Source organism: Spea bombifrons, chromosome 2, assembly GCF_027358695.1.
Source record: "Spea bombifrons isolate aSpeBom1 chromosome 2, aSpeBom1.2.pri, whole genome shotgun sequence".
Taxonomy (NCBI): Eukaryota; Metazoa; Chordata; class Amphibia; order Anura; family Pelobatidae; genus Spea; species Spea bombifrons.
In genome coordinates this window covers 77294669-77312478 of record NC_071088.1, presented here as the reverse complement: position 1 = coordinate 77312478, position 17810 = coordinate 77294669, and the positions used below count along the sequence as shown (strand labels likewise).

Sequence of the window (17810 nt, the reverse complement as noted above, 5' to 3'; positions counted from 1 at the left end):
TTGTTGGGTCTTAGCGTCGCTCGTCTCTGAGTAACTAGAGCCCGGTCAAAGATGGCGGCTGGAGGTTCACTGATATAAACGGCTGCGGCTCAGCCTCCGTCTCGCTCCTCGGCTCCCCCCTCCCCCCGAGCCTACCCTTTACGTTATAAGACCAACCGTTACTGACAGTTAGCCTACCGTCTCCCCCGCTATCCCCGTGTCCCTCACCCTCTGCACCGGCTGCTGTATGTCTGCAGCTGAAAGGGGGCGTTTTACTGATCATTTTCTCACCTGTCTGTGCAGCACCGTCAAGTATCTGTCCTATTTCAGGTCCAGGAAGAAATCCCTGCATTACTGCAACGTTAAGGACCGCAAGCTGGAGGAGATGGATGAGCAAAGTGTGGAGGTGAGCTGGCCGTCTGACAGGTGTCTGCCATACCACCGGTAACGTGTAACATGGCTGTGCCCTGACATTGTGTCACCCCGGCATGTCACATGTCCGCTGGCAGATATGTGACATGTTACCAGATGGCCACGTTTTCAGATTAAATTTAGGCTTTAATTATTTGCCCAGTCTGCAGCTTTCTAACATTTTACCATGGTCAAAAAGTATCCATTCCGAACATGTGTAATTGTATCAAAAAATCCTAAAAATGTATTTATTAGTAAATTTGGGAGGGGCTCCATGTATCATGCCAAGAAGGCATCACCTTCAAGTAAATTGGGGCATCTTAATGTTTTTGGGTAGAGGCCCACGTATCATTGTGAGGCATCCGTTGGGAAGGTAGTTGCCTGTAAATGAGCGATGGATGTGGTGTATCTTTAGGGGATGGGGGAACGTACGAAAACCCTTGTCGAGAGACACTTTTATAATGCTGATTTGCGTTTTTCCTTCGTCAAATGGTTTCATGGCAACCAAGTATACATTCTGCTGTATTTCTATGCGTTTTATGGTAAGTGACTCCTGGAGGACAAAGAAGAATGCGTTACGTACCCTAATCTGAGTGTCTTTCTACTTAATACATTCATAGTTCTATGTTTCACGTATATTTATCGGTCAAATTGCTTTAGCGTCCCATGTTGTTCTGCAGATATAGGTTCCCTCTCTGTGTTTTTGTGATGTCCGCCTGGGAAGCCTTCTGTTTAAGGCAAAGAAAATATATTTTTTGGTAGAGGAGGTAAGATGGCTCACCTATTGGCAGCCTACTCTGTGACATGTCATACCATTCCCACCAAACACTGTCCGTGAACTAACTCCAGTATGACCCATGAAGACTTCTTAAGGTCATGGTTCTGCACACAAGATTGAAGAACGTAACAGTTTTTTTTGTTTTTTTTAAAGATCTCCATGACCTCTACTTAGGACAAAAAGTTTTCATCACATTGGATCTGCTATATTGCATTCAGATCAGACCATTGCTATATATTTAGTCCTTCACTCTTGAAGTTTACATATTAAAACTAAAAATATTTTTACTCCATGATAGATTATATACTTTCCCTACTCCCATTGTGAGGACACAGATGTCATAAAATGAAAGCACATTCACAAAGGTTTTCCAAACCTAGTTGTGAAGTGAACCATATGTGTTTCATTAGCGAGTTAAAGTTGCCCACTTCTTAGGCTTGCTAATCTTTTTGTTCAGGAGACACCTCAGTGTCCTATGTGGTCCATGTAAAGGTCCATATGGTACAGGAGGAGTCACGTTCTTAACAACCCAACTTGTAGCTGGCCTTGTCAGAGTGGAAATTCTCCTTTTGAGTACTTTGGAGGGAAGTTGAATAGCATTAGTGTAATAAATGTAGATCAACGCACTTTGTCGAAATCCCCAATTTAGGAAGAGCCAGTGAAAGTCTTATGTTGATGGCCCTTTTGATTAAGAGTTAGGGCTTCTATAGAGCAATTCTCTCTAGGTCCAAAGAAACCAATGCCGGTTTAATTTGTTGTGCGCTATGCAGTGACTTGGCTACGGTGTGAGTCTAGCATAGCAACCTTTTATAGTGTGAAATTTTTATTTATGGTTTATTGTTAAAAAAACAAAACCTGTCACTAGAGAACTGACACCTTTTGTCACGGAGTGTGCTTTGTGTGTGTACCACCTGATACAGTGTTTACTGTGTTACTATCGCCAAGGGCACTGCACTAGCTAAATATTCTTCTGGGAAGGATGTCTTCAGCCTGGATCTTACTGCTACACGTAAAGTACTTGTAACCATATGTGGGTAATCATATTTTGGGAATTTGATTAAAGGTGCTTTTTAGTACAGTAGTTCACTGCTTCCTTTGCTGTTTCAGTTGTCATCGGATGAGAAGCATATCTTGGCACATTTCTAAGATGCAAAATCTTTTTTGTGTGCTCTGTAAACTGCAGGGATCATGTGCCATTTATTCCAAACTGATATTGTAGCTCCAACATCTTCCCCTTACTCTTTACTCACCCTTAGGATTCTTTCTCTGAACTAGATATGTAGCATTTTGTTTTTTCAATTATTCCATCTTACCTCCTTTTAGCTTCCTCCTCGCTGGGATAATTTTTTTTTCCCCTTCTTTCTTGCCCAAAACAAAGATCCATATCTGATGAGAGGTTACAATGGCTAAGTATAGGGTTTAGGTTTTATCCACTGATGTGTTCCTCCAGGACTGAGTCCATTGCAGTTTTATTGCTTGTATTAAACTAATGTATTACCGAAATCAAACAGCCGCCCCAGCTGCTAAATCTGTTTTATGCTTAGTTTCTAAGCATTCTGCCTTTGGTGTCATGCTGTTAGTAGTAGTATTTTTCCTCCTGGCAGGCTTCAGTGATCAGGCTGGTATAGTTTTGCACATGTTGTCATTTCTCTGAATGTTCCTTGAGTTATCTTCGGTTTGTAGACTTCATGTGTACCAAACATCTATAGGGAAACCACCTATGCCTTTTTGTAGTAGTATTCTTCTTGTTGTGGTATTATAAAACTGCTTACATCACATGTGGGCCAAGTACAAAATCCTCTAAAAAGAAAACATTTAGATTTTTTTTTTTTTTTTTCTTCTTCATCGAAGTACTGACAGGTATTTTGGCCAAAGCTGAAAAATGTGTTAAACCGTGTAAATCAAAAAGTCTTGATGAAATTAATAGTGTTAAAGGGAGCCTCCCAAAAGTAATGAATGTTAAAGTAATGTGCATTTGTTAACAATAAATGAAGTTGCAGCTGCCATCTTTGTGTACCAATTTCTCGGCCCTGATTGGCTACTTCAAGTTGCCAATCTGTGTTGGGGAAAGCACTCCCATTGAAGTCTGAGCAGACCCCTTGCCGTAACATTCACCAAGCCAGCTCCGGGGTTGACTGGCGGTATGTATGTCATGTGCAAGTAGATGTACTCAACCGAATACATCTCCTACAAAGAAGATAGCTAGGAATATGTACATTTTGCAAAGGGGACACTACAGAAACTTAAATGAACTTCACAGCTGCCATATGTGCCTAATAGCTGGCGTGTAGATTTTAGAAAGATATCCAATGAGCTCTGCTGTGAGCACACTTTTAGGATAAGTTTGGTCTTCCTGTTCTTGAAATACTTGAAAGACGGGTCATTGCAGCTTTCACGATGGCAGGTACAATTACAAAAATGTTTTTATATATAATATAATTTTCCTCAAATGCTTCCCATGGCAGCGCCCCCCCAGCCCCACTGTCTGCATCCTGAATGCATTAAAAGGCGCTGCGTGTCTCTGAGACGCCATGCGTCCTTTAATGCAGTCTATGGAAGCTGTGCTGAGCCGGCACACCTAACCATAGCACAAGTAGGTCAGTTTGGCAGTGCAGGGGGTTGATCGCCAAAGAGGACCACTCCCGCCATGTGTCTGGGTACGCCTCTGCTCTTGAGTATAGTATGCAGCAGAGTGAATAGGAATGAGAGCAAATTCGTGGGGAGAATCCCTCCATGCTTTTGGAAAGGGACCAGAGCTGTCATATCCGTCAGAGTACATGTGATGGCTGGTGTTTGAATTGAGTCCTTGGCTACGAATAAGGATCTGCCATGCTCCGCTTAACAAAATATTGCAATATGTTTTCTTTACACAGAGCATAGCGGAGGTCTTCAGATGTTTCATATGCATGGAGAAGTTGCGAGACGCTCGTCTCTGCCCACATTGTTCTAAACTCTGCTGCTTCAGTTGTATAAGAGTAAGTGGCTTCAACATGACTGTCGAGTGTTTTATTTGCAGAATTCTGTAAATGTGACTAAACATAAATACACGCACTTAAAATACATTGGTTGCAAACATAAGGGGCGTGCACAAAGACGGCACATTTGAATGTATGCACATCATGCCACACATTTAGTCTTGTGACTTGGAATAAGTATTACTTCACACTTTCTCCTCTCCCACATCAGTGTTTTGTGGCGTCTAATCTGTGTGATCCTGTTTATAGTTACATTTGTGTTAGGTTTTCAAATAAACCTATGCAAACTTACGCTAAATCTATGCATCTGTGCTGTTATGGCAGAACATAATTATTTTTAAACTAAGGCATATAATTGGAATCATTGTCTTATTCATATAGCACCAGCAATTTTTCCAATGCATCTAATGGGGTATTTTTGAAGTGTATGACAAAACTAGACTTGTCAGATTGCTGTGATACATTGGGGAAAAGATGGACCTGCTCACAAGCTATAGATAAGAAACTGTTGAGTTTCCTCTTTGAACAGTACTTAAGGTGTTTGATCTTTATATCAGAAAACCTAAACATAATTAAACCAATTAGGTCCTCATTTTTGAAAATGGACAAAGATGCAGCTTTAATTACAAATATTCAATTTAGTTTGTCTATGCAAAATAACACTTGGGTAACCTGGACTGTATGCTAACAGTTTTAACATTCTTTCATTTCTTTAATTTTTTTTTTTTTTTTTTTTTTTGTAGAGATGGCTAACAGAACAAAGAGCTCAGTGCCCTCATTGCCGGTAAGACTCTTGGTCCAATATTTGCACCCTTTTGCCACCTGTAGTAGATCACACGTATGAGGGTTGTTTTATGCCGTTCTGGTGCCATATTGAATTTCTTGTGTGGGTATGTTATGTGGTGATCTAGAAGATGTTTGGGCACAAACTTTCCAAAACTTTGAAAAGTAATAACTGTCTTGCCTTGCAGAGCCCCCCTACAGCTGCGGGAGCTGGTTAACTGCCGATGGGCAGAGGAGGTTACTCAACAGCTTGACACGCTACAGCTGTGCAGTCTGAACAAGCATGAAGAAAATGAGAAGGACAAGTATGTTTGTCAGTTCTCCCTACTTCTAGGGTCTTCTAGTCCTCTCTACTTTTAGTCTACCTTTTTTCCCCCCTTTCTTTCTTAAATTACTGCATGGGTGCAGGTAGCAGGAGATGTGTTTTGGCTGAACACAAATGCAAGTTATGAAGCAAGGGTCAGATAAAGAGGGACATTCTGTAGACTTCCTTCGTGCAATTGCACGTGCGAACAAATTAACATTTAAAGGGACCTCTCAGCTATCATATGCAGTAAAGCGGGTTTGATAACTTGCCTGCTCCTTTTAAATTTAAAATATGTGATATGTCACACTAGACTCCTATGCAGGTTGGTTGGATAATACAGGAAGAGTAAAGAAGCATGATACAACTTCATATACAGCCGATATACCTCCAATGTAGACTGGAGACTTAGCTGATGGCTAAGTACTTGGAATGTCATGGAGGTTAAGTGAGGGGGTGGGAGTGGTAGACAAATTTATAATGCTGTATTCTGTTATGATTTACCATATTTGCTCAATTATAAGACAAGTTTTTTGTTTTTTTTTCCCAGAGCAAATTCTCTGAAAAATACCCCTAGTCTTATATTCAAGGCCATCTTATAATCAGACCTCGAATAGACTAACATCCAGATACCCTGCAGCGCTGCAGGGGACCTGGATCCTCCTCTCTGGTAACCTCTGCTGCTTTCGGCACTTCCTCTGGGGGCTTCTATGACTGAGCCCCGGCGTGACTTGACCTTCCGGTGCTCCATCATAGAAGCCCGGCGGCAGCGGAGATTGCCTGCACGATACTCAGACAACCTCCGCTGCCGCGGGCACTTTCACCAGGGCTTCTATGACTGAGCACCGTAAGGTCACGCCACACCAGTGCTCTGTCATAAAAGCCTGGGCGGAACTAACAGGCAGCAGAGGTTGTCTACGCGCATTGCACAGAAGTCCACCGGCTGCCCCCACTAGACACCATTGAGTCTGAAGTACGAGGAACGAGTCTTGGGAAGCCCCCCAGAATAATGGGGGATAAAAGGCATATCATGGAGGCAGAGTGGCATATAGGGGTGTATAAGGCATATCTGGGGGGCAGATGTGCATAATGGGGGGGGGCTTGGCAAATAAAAGGAAATAAAAAAAAAAAATCATTTTTCTTAATCATAGTTTTTATTAAATATGAAAAATAGTTTACATGTGAAATATTTACTAGTAAAACATTTTTCTTATAGGGTACTCTTATATTCAGGCTTTCTCTTTTTTCCCCTAAAATAATACCGTATTTGCTTGATTATAAGACAAATTTTTTTCAGAGCAAATGCTCTGGAAAAATACCTCTCGTCTTCTAATCGGGTTCGTCTTATAATCAGACCTCAAATAGGTCTGACTATGAGACTAAGATCCAGATCCCCCTCTTCAATGCAGGGGACCTGGATCCTCCTGTCTCGCCCCCCCCCCCCCGACTTCATGCTTCTGAGTCCCTGGTGTGTAGCCGGGGCAGCAACTTCCGCTGCAGCCGGAAGGAGGTGCGGTTAGCAGCAGGGGTTGTCTGCGTCCATCGGGCAGACCTTGACCGGCTGTCAAGGATTAGAGTTCCCCTCACCGGGGTAATTATCTCTGACAGCCGGGGAAGGTCTGCCCAATGGACGCAGACAACCCCTGCTGCTAACCACACCTCCTTCCGGCTGCAGCGGAAGTTGCCTACGCAAATTGCGTAGACGTCTGCACGCTGCCCGGACAACACACCTGGAGTCGGAAGCACTGGTAAGTTCTTTTTTTTTTATTTTTTTGGGCGGGGGGGGGTGTTAAATGGGGGGCCATAAGGCATTTCTGTAGGCAGAGTACACTATGATATGCCTTTTAACCCCCTTAATGCCACTCTGCCTCCAGAAATGCCTTTTAACCCTCTATACGCCAGAGTGGCATATAGAGGGTTAAAAGGCATATGGGGCACAGTGGCATTTAGAGGGTTAAAAGGCATATCATGGGGCACAGTGGCATATAGGGGGTTTAAGGCATTTATGGGACAGGGTGACAAGCCTGGGGGCAGATGTGCATAACGGGGGGCAGGTTGGAAAATAAAGAATTAAAAACAAATTATTTTTCTCAGTCATAGCTTTTATTAAAAACATTTTTACATAGTTTACATGAATTAACATTTACTGGTAAAACTTTTTTCCTATAGGGTTGTCTTATATTCAGGCTTTTTCTGAATTAATATTCAGATTTTGGGGGGTCGTCTTATAATCGAGCAAATATGGTATTCAAATTCTGGGGGTCGTCTTATAATCGGGCAAGTATGAGTATTTAAGTTGAAATCTCAGATTCAAAACCCTTTTGCTACCTTGTAATGTATTGTCTAAATGACACACATTTTCTTTCCTCAGATGTGAAAATCACCATGAAAAACTCAGTGTTTTTTGTTGGACTTGTAAGATTTGTATCTGTCATCAGTGTGCTCTTTGGGGAGGAATGGTAAGTAGACACAACTCACCACAGCGAGGCATTGTTTGAGCCAGAATTGTCTTTGATGTTGATGGTGCTGTACCATCCGAAGCATAGGCTTTGGCCTCTAAATACAACATTGAACCTGTGTGAACTTGTTTTTATTATTTCCTTTTATCATGCATGCTATACGGTAGTTTATATCCAAGCAAATGATCCAATCCATAACTAGGATCTGGGAGATTGCAGAATATCTGATTGTAATTTGTATACCTCTTGGTATGTAATAAGTTTCTTTTCCATCATTTACTGTTAAAATTAAGAATACCTTTATCTTCTGATGTAATGTATGTTTTTGTATCAAAAACTAATTATGAATAACCTAACCTAGAAATAATGTATATTCAGTACGCATACTTAAAGGAGCGCTCTAGCCTGATTCTGACATCCGCTTGGGCTAGTACCCCTCAGTGTCTAAAGTCTGCCTGGGAAAGGCCACACATAACTAAGGCTAGCAATGCATTTGTAAATCACACTGGGACAAACAGGAACACCCGTGCAACTTTAATCTAAGTTTTGGAACTCTTCTGCATCAAGTAACCAAAAAAATAAACCCTAGGTAATTTCCAGATGTCGCATTACAAAAACAGTTGGAATCCCCTTTAAATGCATATTAGAGTCAATTTTGCATGGAGGTAAATTTATTTTTCTGCATGCTGTACAATTCAGACATTCTTGGTGACTGTGGTCTGTTTAATCCCATGAATATCCCTATCAGGCTAGAAAATTAGATCCCCCTCCCCTGAGATGCCTCTGCTGAAAGCAGGTAGCATAGTTAGCGTATCTATAGGACAGGCAGCAGTGAGACTGCCGCGGGCGCTCAAAGCATGGGGCCCTCAAAGCATGGGGCACCAGAGCCGGATTGGTCTACCGGAATACTGAGACTTCACGGTAGACCGTCTCTGTGACGGGCCTCAGGTACCCCAGCGGGTTACACCCGTCAGTTCTTTGTTGCTTCCTCCCGGAACCGCAAGGGTTAACAGCTTCCAGCGTCAGACAATACTGCGAGGAAAGGGATCAGGAGCTGGCTCGGTGTCCTTGATACAATGGCACCGTAGCTCACCGAGACGTAGCCGAATACGGTGCTGTAATTGTCCTGAAAAAGACAATGAGTGATCCAGCGAGCCCCTGAAGCATTAGACGAGACTAATGTCCAGGGAAGTAACACACGGTTTATTGGGAAGATACATGGGTTTATATACAGTTCAACAGGGGGAAAAAGGCCATAAATCACATCCACATATCCCCGCCCTGCCCAGACAGTCCAGCGCCATACTCGGACCACCAACCCCTGCAATGTCCGCATACCCTTGCGCCGACGTTCTCAGGTGATCCCGAAGGAGTGGCAGTGATCCCGGAGTACCGACGGATAGCATGGGGTCCAGAGGGTATCCTGTCCAAAAAGCGACTCGATCGGCCATGGGGAGCCCGAGCGGCAGAAGTTCAAAGTTTCCCCGGGATGGACCACAAGACAGCCAGCATGCGTTCGGTCGACCTCCGCTCTTCTGGAAGTCCCAGCGACCGGGAATCCACAGGAGGCTCCTTCTCCGAACTGTCCCTGATCCGTACCCCACCACCTGTGGGTTAATAGCATGAAAAGTGTGCGCTGGTGTGGTCGATGGTGTCCGGGATATGAAGAGTTAAAGTCCGTTGAGCAGGACATGTGAAACATGGACAGGGGCGGCACGTGAGGGAGACAAAGGCACAAACACAATCACACACATATAATGAATATAATATATGAATGATATCACAACCAATGATTATTACAATGGCACTTATTAACCCAGGGTTGTGACAGTCTGCCCTTGGACAGGTCTTCTTGGCGACGTTGAGGCCGTGAGGGGTGGGCTGCTCCCAGGCACCATGAACGCTGCTCTGGGTGGGGGTCGCCCACTGCTCCATGGAGCTCCCGGTGATCTGCGACAATAGCGGAGCATAGTGATGAGGGAACACCGAAGAAGAGGTGACAGACCTCATGTTCTGCGACAAGATGGAAGACAGAAATTGAATTTGTGTGTTTGTGTCTGGATAGCCAGATATTTTTAAATTTACATGTATATTAAAAGTAAAGAAATGCCTGATTTTTCCCTTAGTGATCTGTGTTTTACATGTTGGATTTTTTATTTTTGCAGTTACAAGGTACTTTTCTATTCAGTTTTCTTTGTTTTTTGCAAAGCATAATGCAATTTAGTTTGTATCTATTTTTATTTTAGCACGGGGGACACACTTTCAAACCTCTGGCTGAAATTTACGAGCAGCATGTTACAAAAGTAAATGAAGAAGTGGCAAAACTGAGGCGAAGACTAATGGAACTCATAAGTCTTGTCCAAGAAGTGGTAAGGCGCTATCTGAAACTTTGGTAAATGCACCAACGAATGTAATACAAGATATATGATCCATATACATAAAAGTAGAAATGGTTAAAGTGCAAAATGTTAGCTAATAGGTGCAAGGATTTTGTACAGCGCTACAGAATTTGATGGTGCTATATAAAATAATTTTCCTACTTTAACAAAGGATTAATATAACTTGATTGCTAGACCTGCCTGATTCCCCCATACAGAAACAAATATGTTCATGGTCATGTGACACGGGGTAAATGTGGTTGATTTATGCCAATCACTCAACGTAATGCGGAATCCATGAATTTATTTTGCTGCGTGTGCTATCTAATGGCGATAGTGAGGAAACTCTGCCACAGCCTCCCTTTTTGGTGTCGGTATTGGAAACAATATTTGTTTAATGATTACCGTGTTCGTTGGTGGCCTGTGTTAGTGTTTGACTTACTACAGTTCTATTTTGGACAGCTTGTAATGTCTCCCAACAAGTTCTTTGACACTTTGAAACCAAATAGAAGCCATGAGTATTTTAATCCGTAGCCTTTCCATAAATATATCTGACAACTTGACATAATCAAACTTTGTAAGATAGATCGCAGTTGTGTTACGAGGCCCCTTATTAATAGTTTTTACACTATTAGAATTGTATGCTTTATTTTCAGAGCAAGTGTTTTACTTGAGGATGGTAACTCATTACCAGATGATGTAGAAATCTAGCAAGAATGAGTAAATTAAACGCAAACTGTGCTCTCTAGGAAAGGAACGTTGAAGCTGTCCGAGGTGCAAAGGATGAACGCGTCCGGGAGATTCGCAATGCGGTGGAGATGATGATTGCGCGACTTGACACACAGCTCAAAAACAAGCTTATCACTCTCATGGGTACGCTGGGTCTTTCCTACATATCATTGTGTTGCAAACGTTCTTCTAAAATTGTCATTGACCATGTACAAAAAAAATAAATGCGAGTTATAATCTAATCGTCTAAAACCGTGAAAACATCCAACATTGGGCATCAGTGCTTAGATGTATTATATTTTGCAACTCGTGACATCTAGTGGCTAAACACCAAGTTACATTTTCATTATATTGTGATAAACACAAGTTTACCGATATAGATTTATTTACTTATTTTGTTACATTGATCTAACTATTGTCAGGATTTTATAATACAAAATAGCAAGGAACTCTGCGAACATTAATTATCGCTTCAAAGGGAGGACCAACTACATATTGAAGTCTGTCTTTGGAATGCGATGAGAGGTCCCTGTTGGTGTAATGGTCAGGTGTCCCAGTACCGTTTTGTCTATAAAACGTATGTATAGTGCCAGTCGGTGTGTGTGTTGTTGGATAGTGTGTGGTGGTGTTGTGTATGTCAGCATATAGGGTGTGTGATTGTACCTAACATACACTTACACACGCTAACAATGAATATATAGCAGTTAGTAACTTTAATGTAGATTTGATCAGTGTATTAAATGGATTGATGTTCGCTAATTTTATTAAATGGATACACATTTAGCATCTGTTTATCATGTCATTTTTGAAAGCTCTTTAATATCTTTACAATGAGGCATTTCTTAATTATGACATAGATGCGTGTATATACCCGGTATTTATATGCTAAGGGGACATGTGGTGGTGGAGCATCGCCTTAGAATGGAGAGGGGAAATATGACGGAAACTTTAACTATATGAAAATAAAAAGTTTTTGTTTTTTGTGTTTTCAGGCCAGAAAACATCACTTACTCAAGAAACTGAGTTGCTGGAGTCATTGCTGCAAGAAGTTGAACATCAGGTAAGAGCATGGTCCTTCAGTTTAGTCACTAAGTAAACTGTTTTAGTGCTGAAAGTTCAGTATGAAACTAAAACTGTATTTGTGATCAAAGTTTAAATTTCTCCCTTCCGTATGTACATGGTAGGGAAAAACAGAACAAAAAAATATCTCTAGATTCCCAGAGCCAACACTTCTCTTAGCTTTTCAGCATGACATGCAATAATAAAATTGCTCTCTGTATATACCAGTAATTTGGAGATCATTATAGACAGGTTCAACAAATTCTGTGATATTTAGGAACACATCACTTTTTATTTTTGTTCCACCATTGGATCTATATGTCGGCCCTGAAAAGTGCCAGCAGACTTTGGTTCTTTGGTTAAGGGATAATTCTTTTGTTTCTTGTCTCTGTTCACAGCTGCGATCCTGCACAAAGAGTGAACTGATCTCAAAAAGCCCTGAGATTCTAATGATGTTCCAGCAGGTTCACAGAAAACCTATGGCATCCTTTGTAACCACCCCAGTGCCACCAGATTTCACAAGGTAACACATGGAGTTGTGTGTGCTATTCTTCACTGGCACGTAATGCTTTTAAAGTAAAATGTATGTATGGGACTTGATTAGAAGACCTGTCGCCTTCTCAATGGGCGTTTCTATAATCAATTATACCATGTAATGGCTTCTGCAGATTTAATATAAAAAGAATTGCGATCTCAAATGTAAGGACAAATAGTTCAGGATTTCCAGAAGACCATTTGCACAGTGAGGTATACGTAACTTCGTCATAGCTTCTGAAGAGCCCAGCACACAGGATTTTATGGAGATCTAGTTATTCTTTACTCTAAGTGGAAATGAAACCTAATTCTCGATGTCTCTGTTTTTCCTCAGTGAATTAGTCCCTTCCTATGACTCGGCAACCTTTGTTCTGGAAAACTTCAGGTAAGCCTGGAAGAAATATCCTGGTTTTCTTGCTGTCAATGAAAATATAATATCCTCATGTTTTATCATATTGAGTGACATTTTTTTCCAGTGTCCATGTTTGGTCGGTTGTGTTGTGCAAATTCTTATTGATGCTCATTAGTTATCTATTGGACCTTTGTAAATTTGGCAGAATACAGTATAGGGCTATAGTAGCAAATCTAAACATGGTGACATTAGTGCCAAAACTCCACATTGTCTTTCGACCGCAGCTATGCACAGTCACACATAATGGTTAACTGGAAGTCAGCAGCCACACTCTGGTCCTTTCATTGATGGACTCTTCTCCATCTGCCACTGGTTATTGTCATGTAAAATAAGCAGATATTTTGGCTTTGCCTATCCCCATAGGAATGATATTGTTGCCAAGAGGCAGAGACCCCCCATCATTGTGCATTTAATGTCACAAATCCCTTTAATTTGCTGTCTTGACCACCTTCATATCATATATCTTTCTCTCTCTGGGGATGCTGGCCTTGGTTTTCCCGAGGACCGCGCTCAAGAAGTATATCAATAAGACTTCTTAAGTGCACCATCCTGACTCATGCCATCAAATGTTTCAGGGATCAAAGTATGATGGAGAAGGAGGTACTTCTCCCTTCATTCATGCATCATTGATATTTAAATTATAAAAATGTAAAAAAAAAAAAAAAGCCAAATAAAAACTGATGTATATACATACAAGAATAATTTCCACAGGGTTAGATGCTTTCATTTTTTTGCTACTCTTTAACATTGTGTGTTGACCAACTCATGAATTTGCCATAGGCAGGCTTAAAGGATTAAAAGTAGTAAAATGTTTAATAAAAATAATGTACAAAAAAATTGCAGCTACCTAAACATTTGGAGTCAGTCCCTGCATTTGGTTGATTGCTATGGTTACTACACAACCTACCACTTTGCATCCAGACTGACATTCTCTTGTAACCCCTAATGCTTTTTCCACCTTTTTTGTTTTTGTGTACATACGTCATTTCTGAATGTGTCTCGAGCCTAGGGGCTTTACGTTGGCCGATGCGTTATTGTCCTGATAAAAGATGACATTGTAATTGCAGAGATTTTTCAGTTTCACAGAGGAAACTGCAGTTTGATTGCACGGAGACTCATTTGTCTTCTGATAAAAGTACTTTCTGTTCTGGGAACTGGTCTATAATAACTCAGTTCTTCCGCCTTGGACACTTTCCCCAGCACCTGTCATTTATGCCCCCAAATTAAATAGAGCTGATCTATATACTTTCCTAGACTTAGCAGTAATGAATGGGTTGGCAGTAGTAATGGTGTGACAGTGGAAGTATTGCTATGTGGGCCTGAGAAGTCTGCTGTAATTAAAGTCAACTCAATTCCCCCTCTCATTTTAGGTAGCAAAGCGTTTAATGCCCTTTTAAAATATTCACAAAATCAGCACAGCGAGTCTTCCTTTCTGTCCAGGTAGCTGAATTTAAAGTTCTTCTCACCGCTCTTTATTTTTGCAGTACAATGCTGTGACTAACCTGCAGTTTAAATGGCATTTTGGGGTCTCTTTGCTAAAGGAGTGTTGGATTGGCAAGAATGTACAAGTTTCAATTCTGATCTCCCTATGCTTTATGAGAGGCCATGCCTGGCATGTTTCTCCTGCAAAAGGGATGAGCTAGTCCTGCATAAAGCATAGTTGAGGTGAATTTTAAGACTTCTTTCATTGATTTATCTATGCATTACCCAAGATGATGCAAGTTGCAGGAGAAGCTCACTGGGTTTGACCTTCATAGTGCTTTTAGGGAGTTAAAATAAATTGTCCAAATCCCACTTTAGTGAGCATAACCAATATTGATGTCCCAGTGACACCCAGTTATTGGGACATCAATGATCAGTGATTTTATTTACCTTTGATGCTGCCCTAGGAATAATCCAGGGCAGCACCGCCTGCTGCTCCCTCTGCACCACAGTCCTTTTACCTGAGTGTCGGGATATTGCCTATCCCGGCATCCCGCTTTTAACTATAGAGGGCTGTGGCTACCTCTGGGAGACCAGAATAACTAAGACCGGTTTCATGAAATAAGATAAGCGTTTCTGCAGCTCTTTCTCAGACTCTCTGTCTTCATCATTCTGGTCTCTGGGAGTACTTCCGCTGTAGGGCAGAGCCAAAGGGACTGCTTCTCCCCACCTTCTCCAATCGGGGGGGAAAAGGTGTATGGAGAAGTGGCAAGAGAAGGTGAGGAGCAGCAGGGAAGGCTACAGGGACTAAGGAGTGGTTGACAGAGAAGGTAGGGAGACATTGAAAGAGAGGGAATTGCTAGGAGACTTGTGATCTTTGTGTGGCACCCTCCCAATGTGTAGCATGCAAGGTGAGTTGCCCCAACCTAAGTACGCCGCTGATGTCACTGCATACAATGAAATGTTGTTGTGAATAAAGGTATAACTTGATGTCAGGTCCTACAAACAGTATTCCCTATTTAAGATTCAGTTCCTTTAGAAAAAGCCTTTTGTTTTTGCTTATGTATTTACAGCGGTTCTATATTGAATAGATGATTGGGTTGTTTAGCATTGATCATCGAGGAGCAGATGCTGCCTGAACCATCCATCTCATCTGTTTTAGTCAATAATTAAAAGGGCACTCCCTCTTTAACAATGAGTGCTTTGTAAGCACATTCATATGTATTCATTAAACCTGCAGAAACTATATTACTTACCTTGTTCACAAATCTTTTCCCTGGATCATAAAAATGTTCTTTTGGAGATAGTTTTGTGCTATAAAGTGAATTGGTCATATGTTCTTATTTTTAATTTGTTTATACATTTTTTGATGTGTTCACAATTTTTTTATTTTTTTTTTCTCAGCACGCTACGCCAGCGAGCTGACCCTGTTTACAGCGCACCTCTGCAAGTATCTGGGCTGTGCTGGAGACTAAAAGTATATCCAGTAAGTCGTCGTCTGCTTGATTTATAACTATTTAAAGTCCATTACGTTGTAATTGTCAGTCAGACTTTAAACGTTGCTGGCAAATTGAGAGCCAGACAGTCTTGCCAACCAGGAAAAAATGAAGCTGCCTCGGTGTAACTTAGGGGGCTTGTGTCATCTCGGTTACTGAAATTTGTGTAGTCCTAGAAAGCAAAGAGATTCAGTTATGACCAATTTTTTGTTTCTTCTGACTTCTCATAAATCACAATACAAATAAAACCCGCTAATTATATGTCAGGAAATAAAAAGCTGGAGTTGGGCAGCTAATGGATTTCGTAGCTCTCTTTATTCACACTTCGGAAATTACTGATGTTTTAAACGCGCGTGCCTTTTTTTTAAAAATGATCTTATTTTTAAAGGATGGAAATGGTGTGGTCAGAGGCTACTACTTGTCTGTTTTTCTCGAACTTTCTGCTGGACTACCAGAAACTTCAAAGTATGTATATGTAATAAGTAATTCATCCATTTACTGGCATTAATGAGATTGTTTTCTTAAGTGTAAAAACTTCAATCTTACGTTTTTGAATAATTGGGATGGCTTCTACATCGGTCCGCTCTACCAGACATACCAAAGAGTACAATACACAGGAGACAATAGCTTGTGGAAGTATCATTTTAAAACAAAAATATTAAATAACACCCAGAGGCAGAGAAAATGTTGCTACCCTTTTGCCCAGCTGGCAATGACCTGAAAAAGTAATGACCCTGAAAACCTGGTTCTACCATCTTGAAAATCCTTTCAGCAGGGATTGGTGTATAGCAACATATGGCAACTCATTACCATGGCAACAGCAGTTTTAAAAAAACAAATATGGCTGCATGCTGACAGCAGATCTGTTGGATAGCAGACATATTGCCAGCATGCAGGAATAATTTAATGTTTGTAACATCACAGGGTTCCCCCTCCACTCCGGTCGGCGCCTATAGACAAATAGAACAAATGTAATGTGTGTAGTGAACACGCTCATCAAATCAATTTACTGAGGGCCGTCGGGGCTTAGAGGATGAATTACCATTTATATGGATAAGGTGGCGAAATGTCCCCCCTTCCACCATGAGCCCAACAAAATCCTGCACCTGTTACACATCCATGTCCATGGAAAGGATGGCCCTGCTTTAGTGTACTGTGTAAATGTAATCGTATTGTGCTGTTTCTCTCTTATATTGTCTGTTTTGTAGTCAAGTATTTCTTTTCGTTGCAGGTATGAATACAGAGTTGAAATGGTCTACCAGTCTTCTAATGATCCTGCAAAGAATATAATCCGAGAGTTTGCATCTGATTTTGAAGTTGGCGAATGCTGGGGTTATAACCGCTTTTTTCGTCTTGACTTGCTTGCCAACGAAGGCTACTTAAATCGCTCAAATGACACTGTCATTTTAAGGTATCCATATAAGGCTATACCTGGTATGTTTTGCACATACCATTGTTTGATGTCGTGTAAATGGCCATTAAAGCCACACAACAAGTTAACAAACTCAAAATGTGCGCGTATGATTCCCCTTAACTGCTTAACGTCCATTGACGGGTCAGTCAGGTAACGGAAAAACGGTCACTTAAAGACCTATGACGTGCCTGACATGTCATTTTATTAAACAAGCTTAGAAAGTGATCTACGATCACTTTCTTCTCTTAAACGGTGTTGCTGTAATGCCTCTATGAGCACCGCAGCCTGGTCCTTAAGGGGTTAACGTGTGTTGAGACATTTATTCATGACATATCAAATATTCATAATCCAAGGCATTTTTAAAAACTCCTAGGAAAGGTTTAGAAATAATTCTGTTAAGTAAAATTTTGCTTCATTTGGGGTGTTTGCCATGTGTCAGGCACTTACAGAAACTGAAAACGCCTTTTCAAAGTTTGGCTTTTCTGTGATTAAACATTTTAATTGTATGATTGAACTTAAGTGCATTATCTGTATCTTTTAGGTTTCAGGTCCGCTCTCCAACATTCTTCCAGAAATGTAGAGATCAGCAATGGTACATCTCTCAACTTGAAGCTACTCAGACAACTTATCTACAACAGATAAACAATTTGAAAGAAGTAAGAAGCTCGTTATGGCTA

At 41.2% G+C, this 17810-nt stretch overlaps 1 protein-coding gene across 1 annotated transcript in view; it reads left to right on the top strand.

Moving 5' to 3' along the window:
- The window catches only part of TRIM37 (tripartite motif containing 37), a 34451-nt gene continuing 16641 nt past the window's right edge, over positions 1-17810 (top strand). The window contains exons 1-14 of the mRNA XM_053454869.1: positions 1-385; positions 4042-4143; positions 4887-4927; positions 5115-5231; positions 7602-7689; positions 9936-10058; positions 10817-10940; positions 11789-11856; positions 12254-12378; positions 12724-12774; positions 15628-15709; positions 16108-16184; positions 16951-17130; positions 17675-17789. Of these exons, the coding sequence (XP_053310844.1) occupies positions 227-385; positions 4042-4143; positions 4887-4927; positions 5115-5231; positions 7602-7689; positions 9936-10058; positions 10817-10940; positions 11789-11856; positions 12254-12378; positions 12724-12774; positions 15628-15709; positions 16108-16184; positions 16951-17130; positions 17675-17789 (1452 nt within the window). The 5' untranslated portion in view covers positions 1-226. The remainder of the gene's footprint in view (positions 386-4041; positions 4144-4886; positions 4928-5114; positions 5232-7601; positions 7690-9935; positions 10059-10816; positions 10941-11788; positions 11857-12253; positions 12379-12723; positions 12775-15627; positions 15710-16107; positions 16185-16950; positions 17131-17674; positions 17790-17810) is intronic.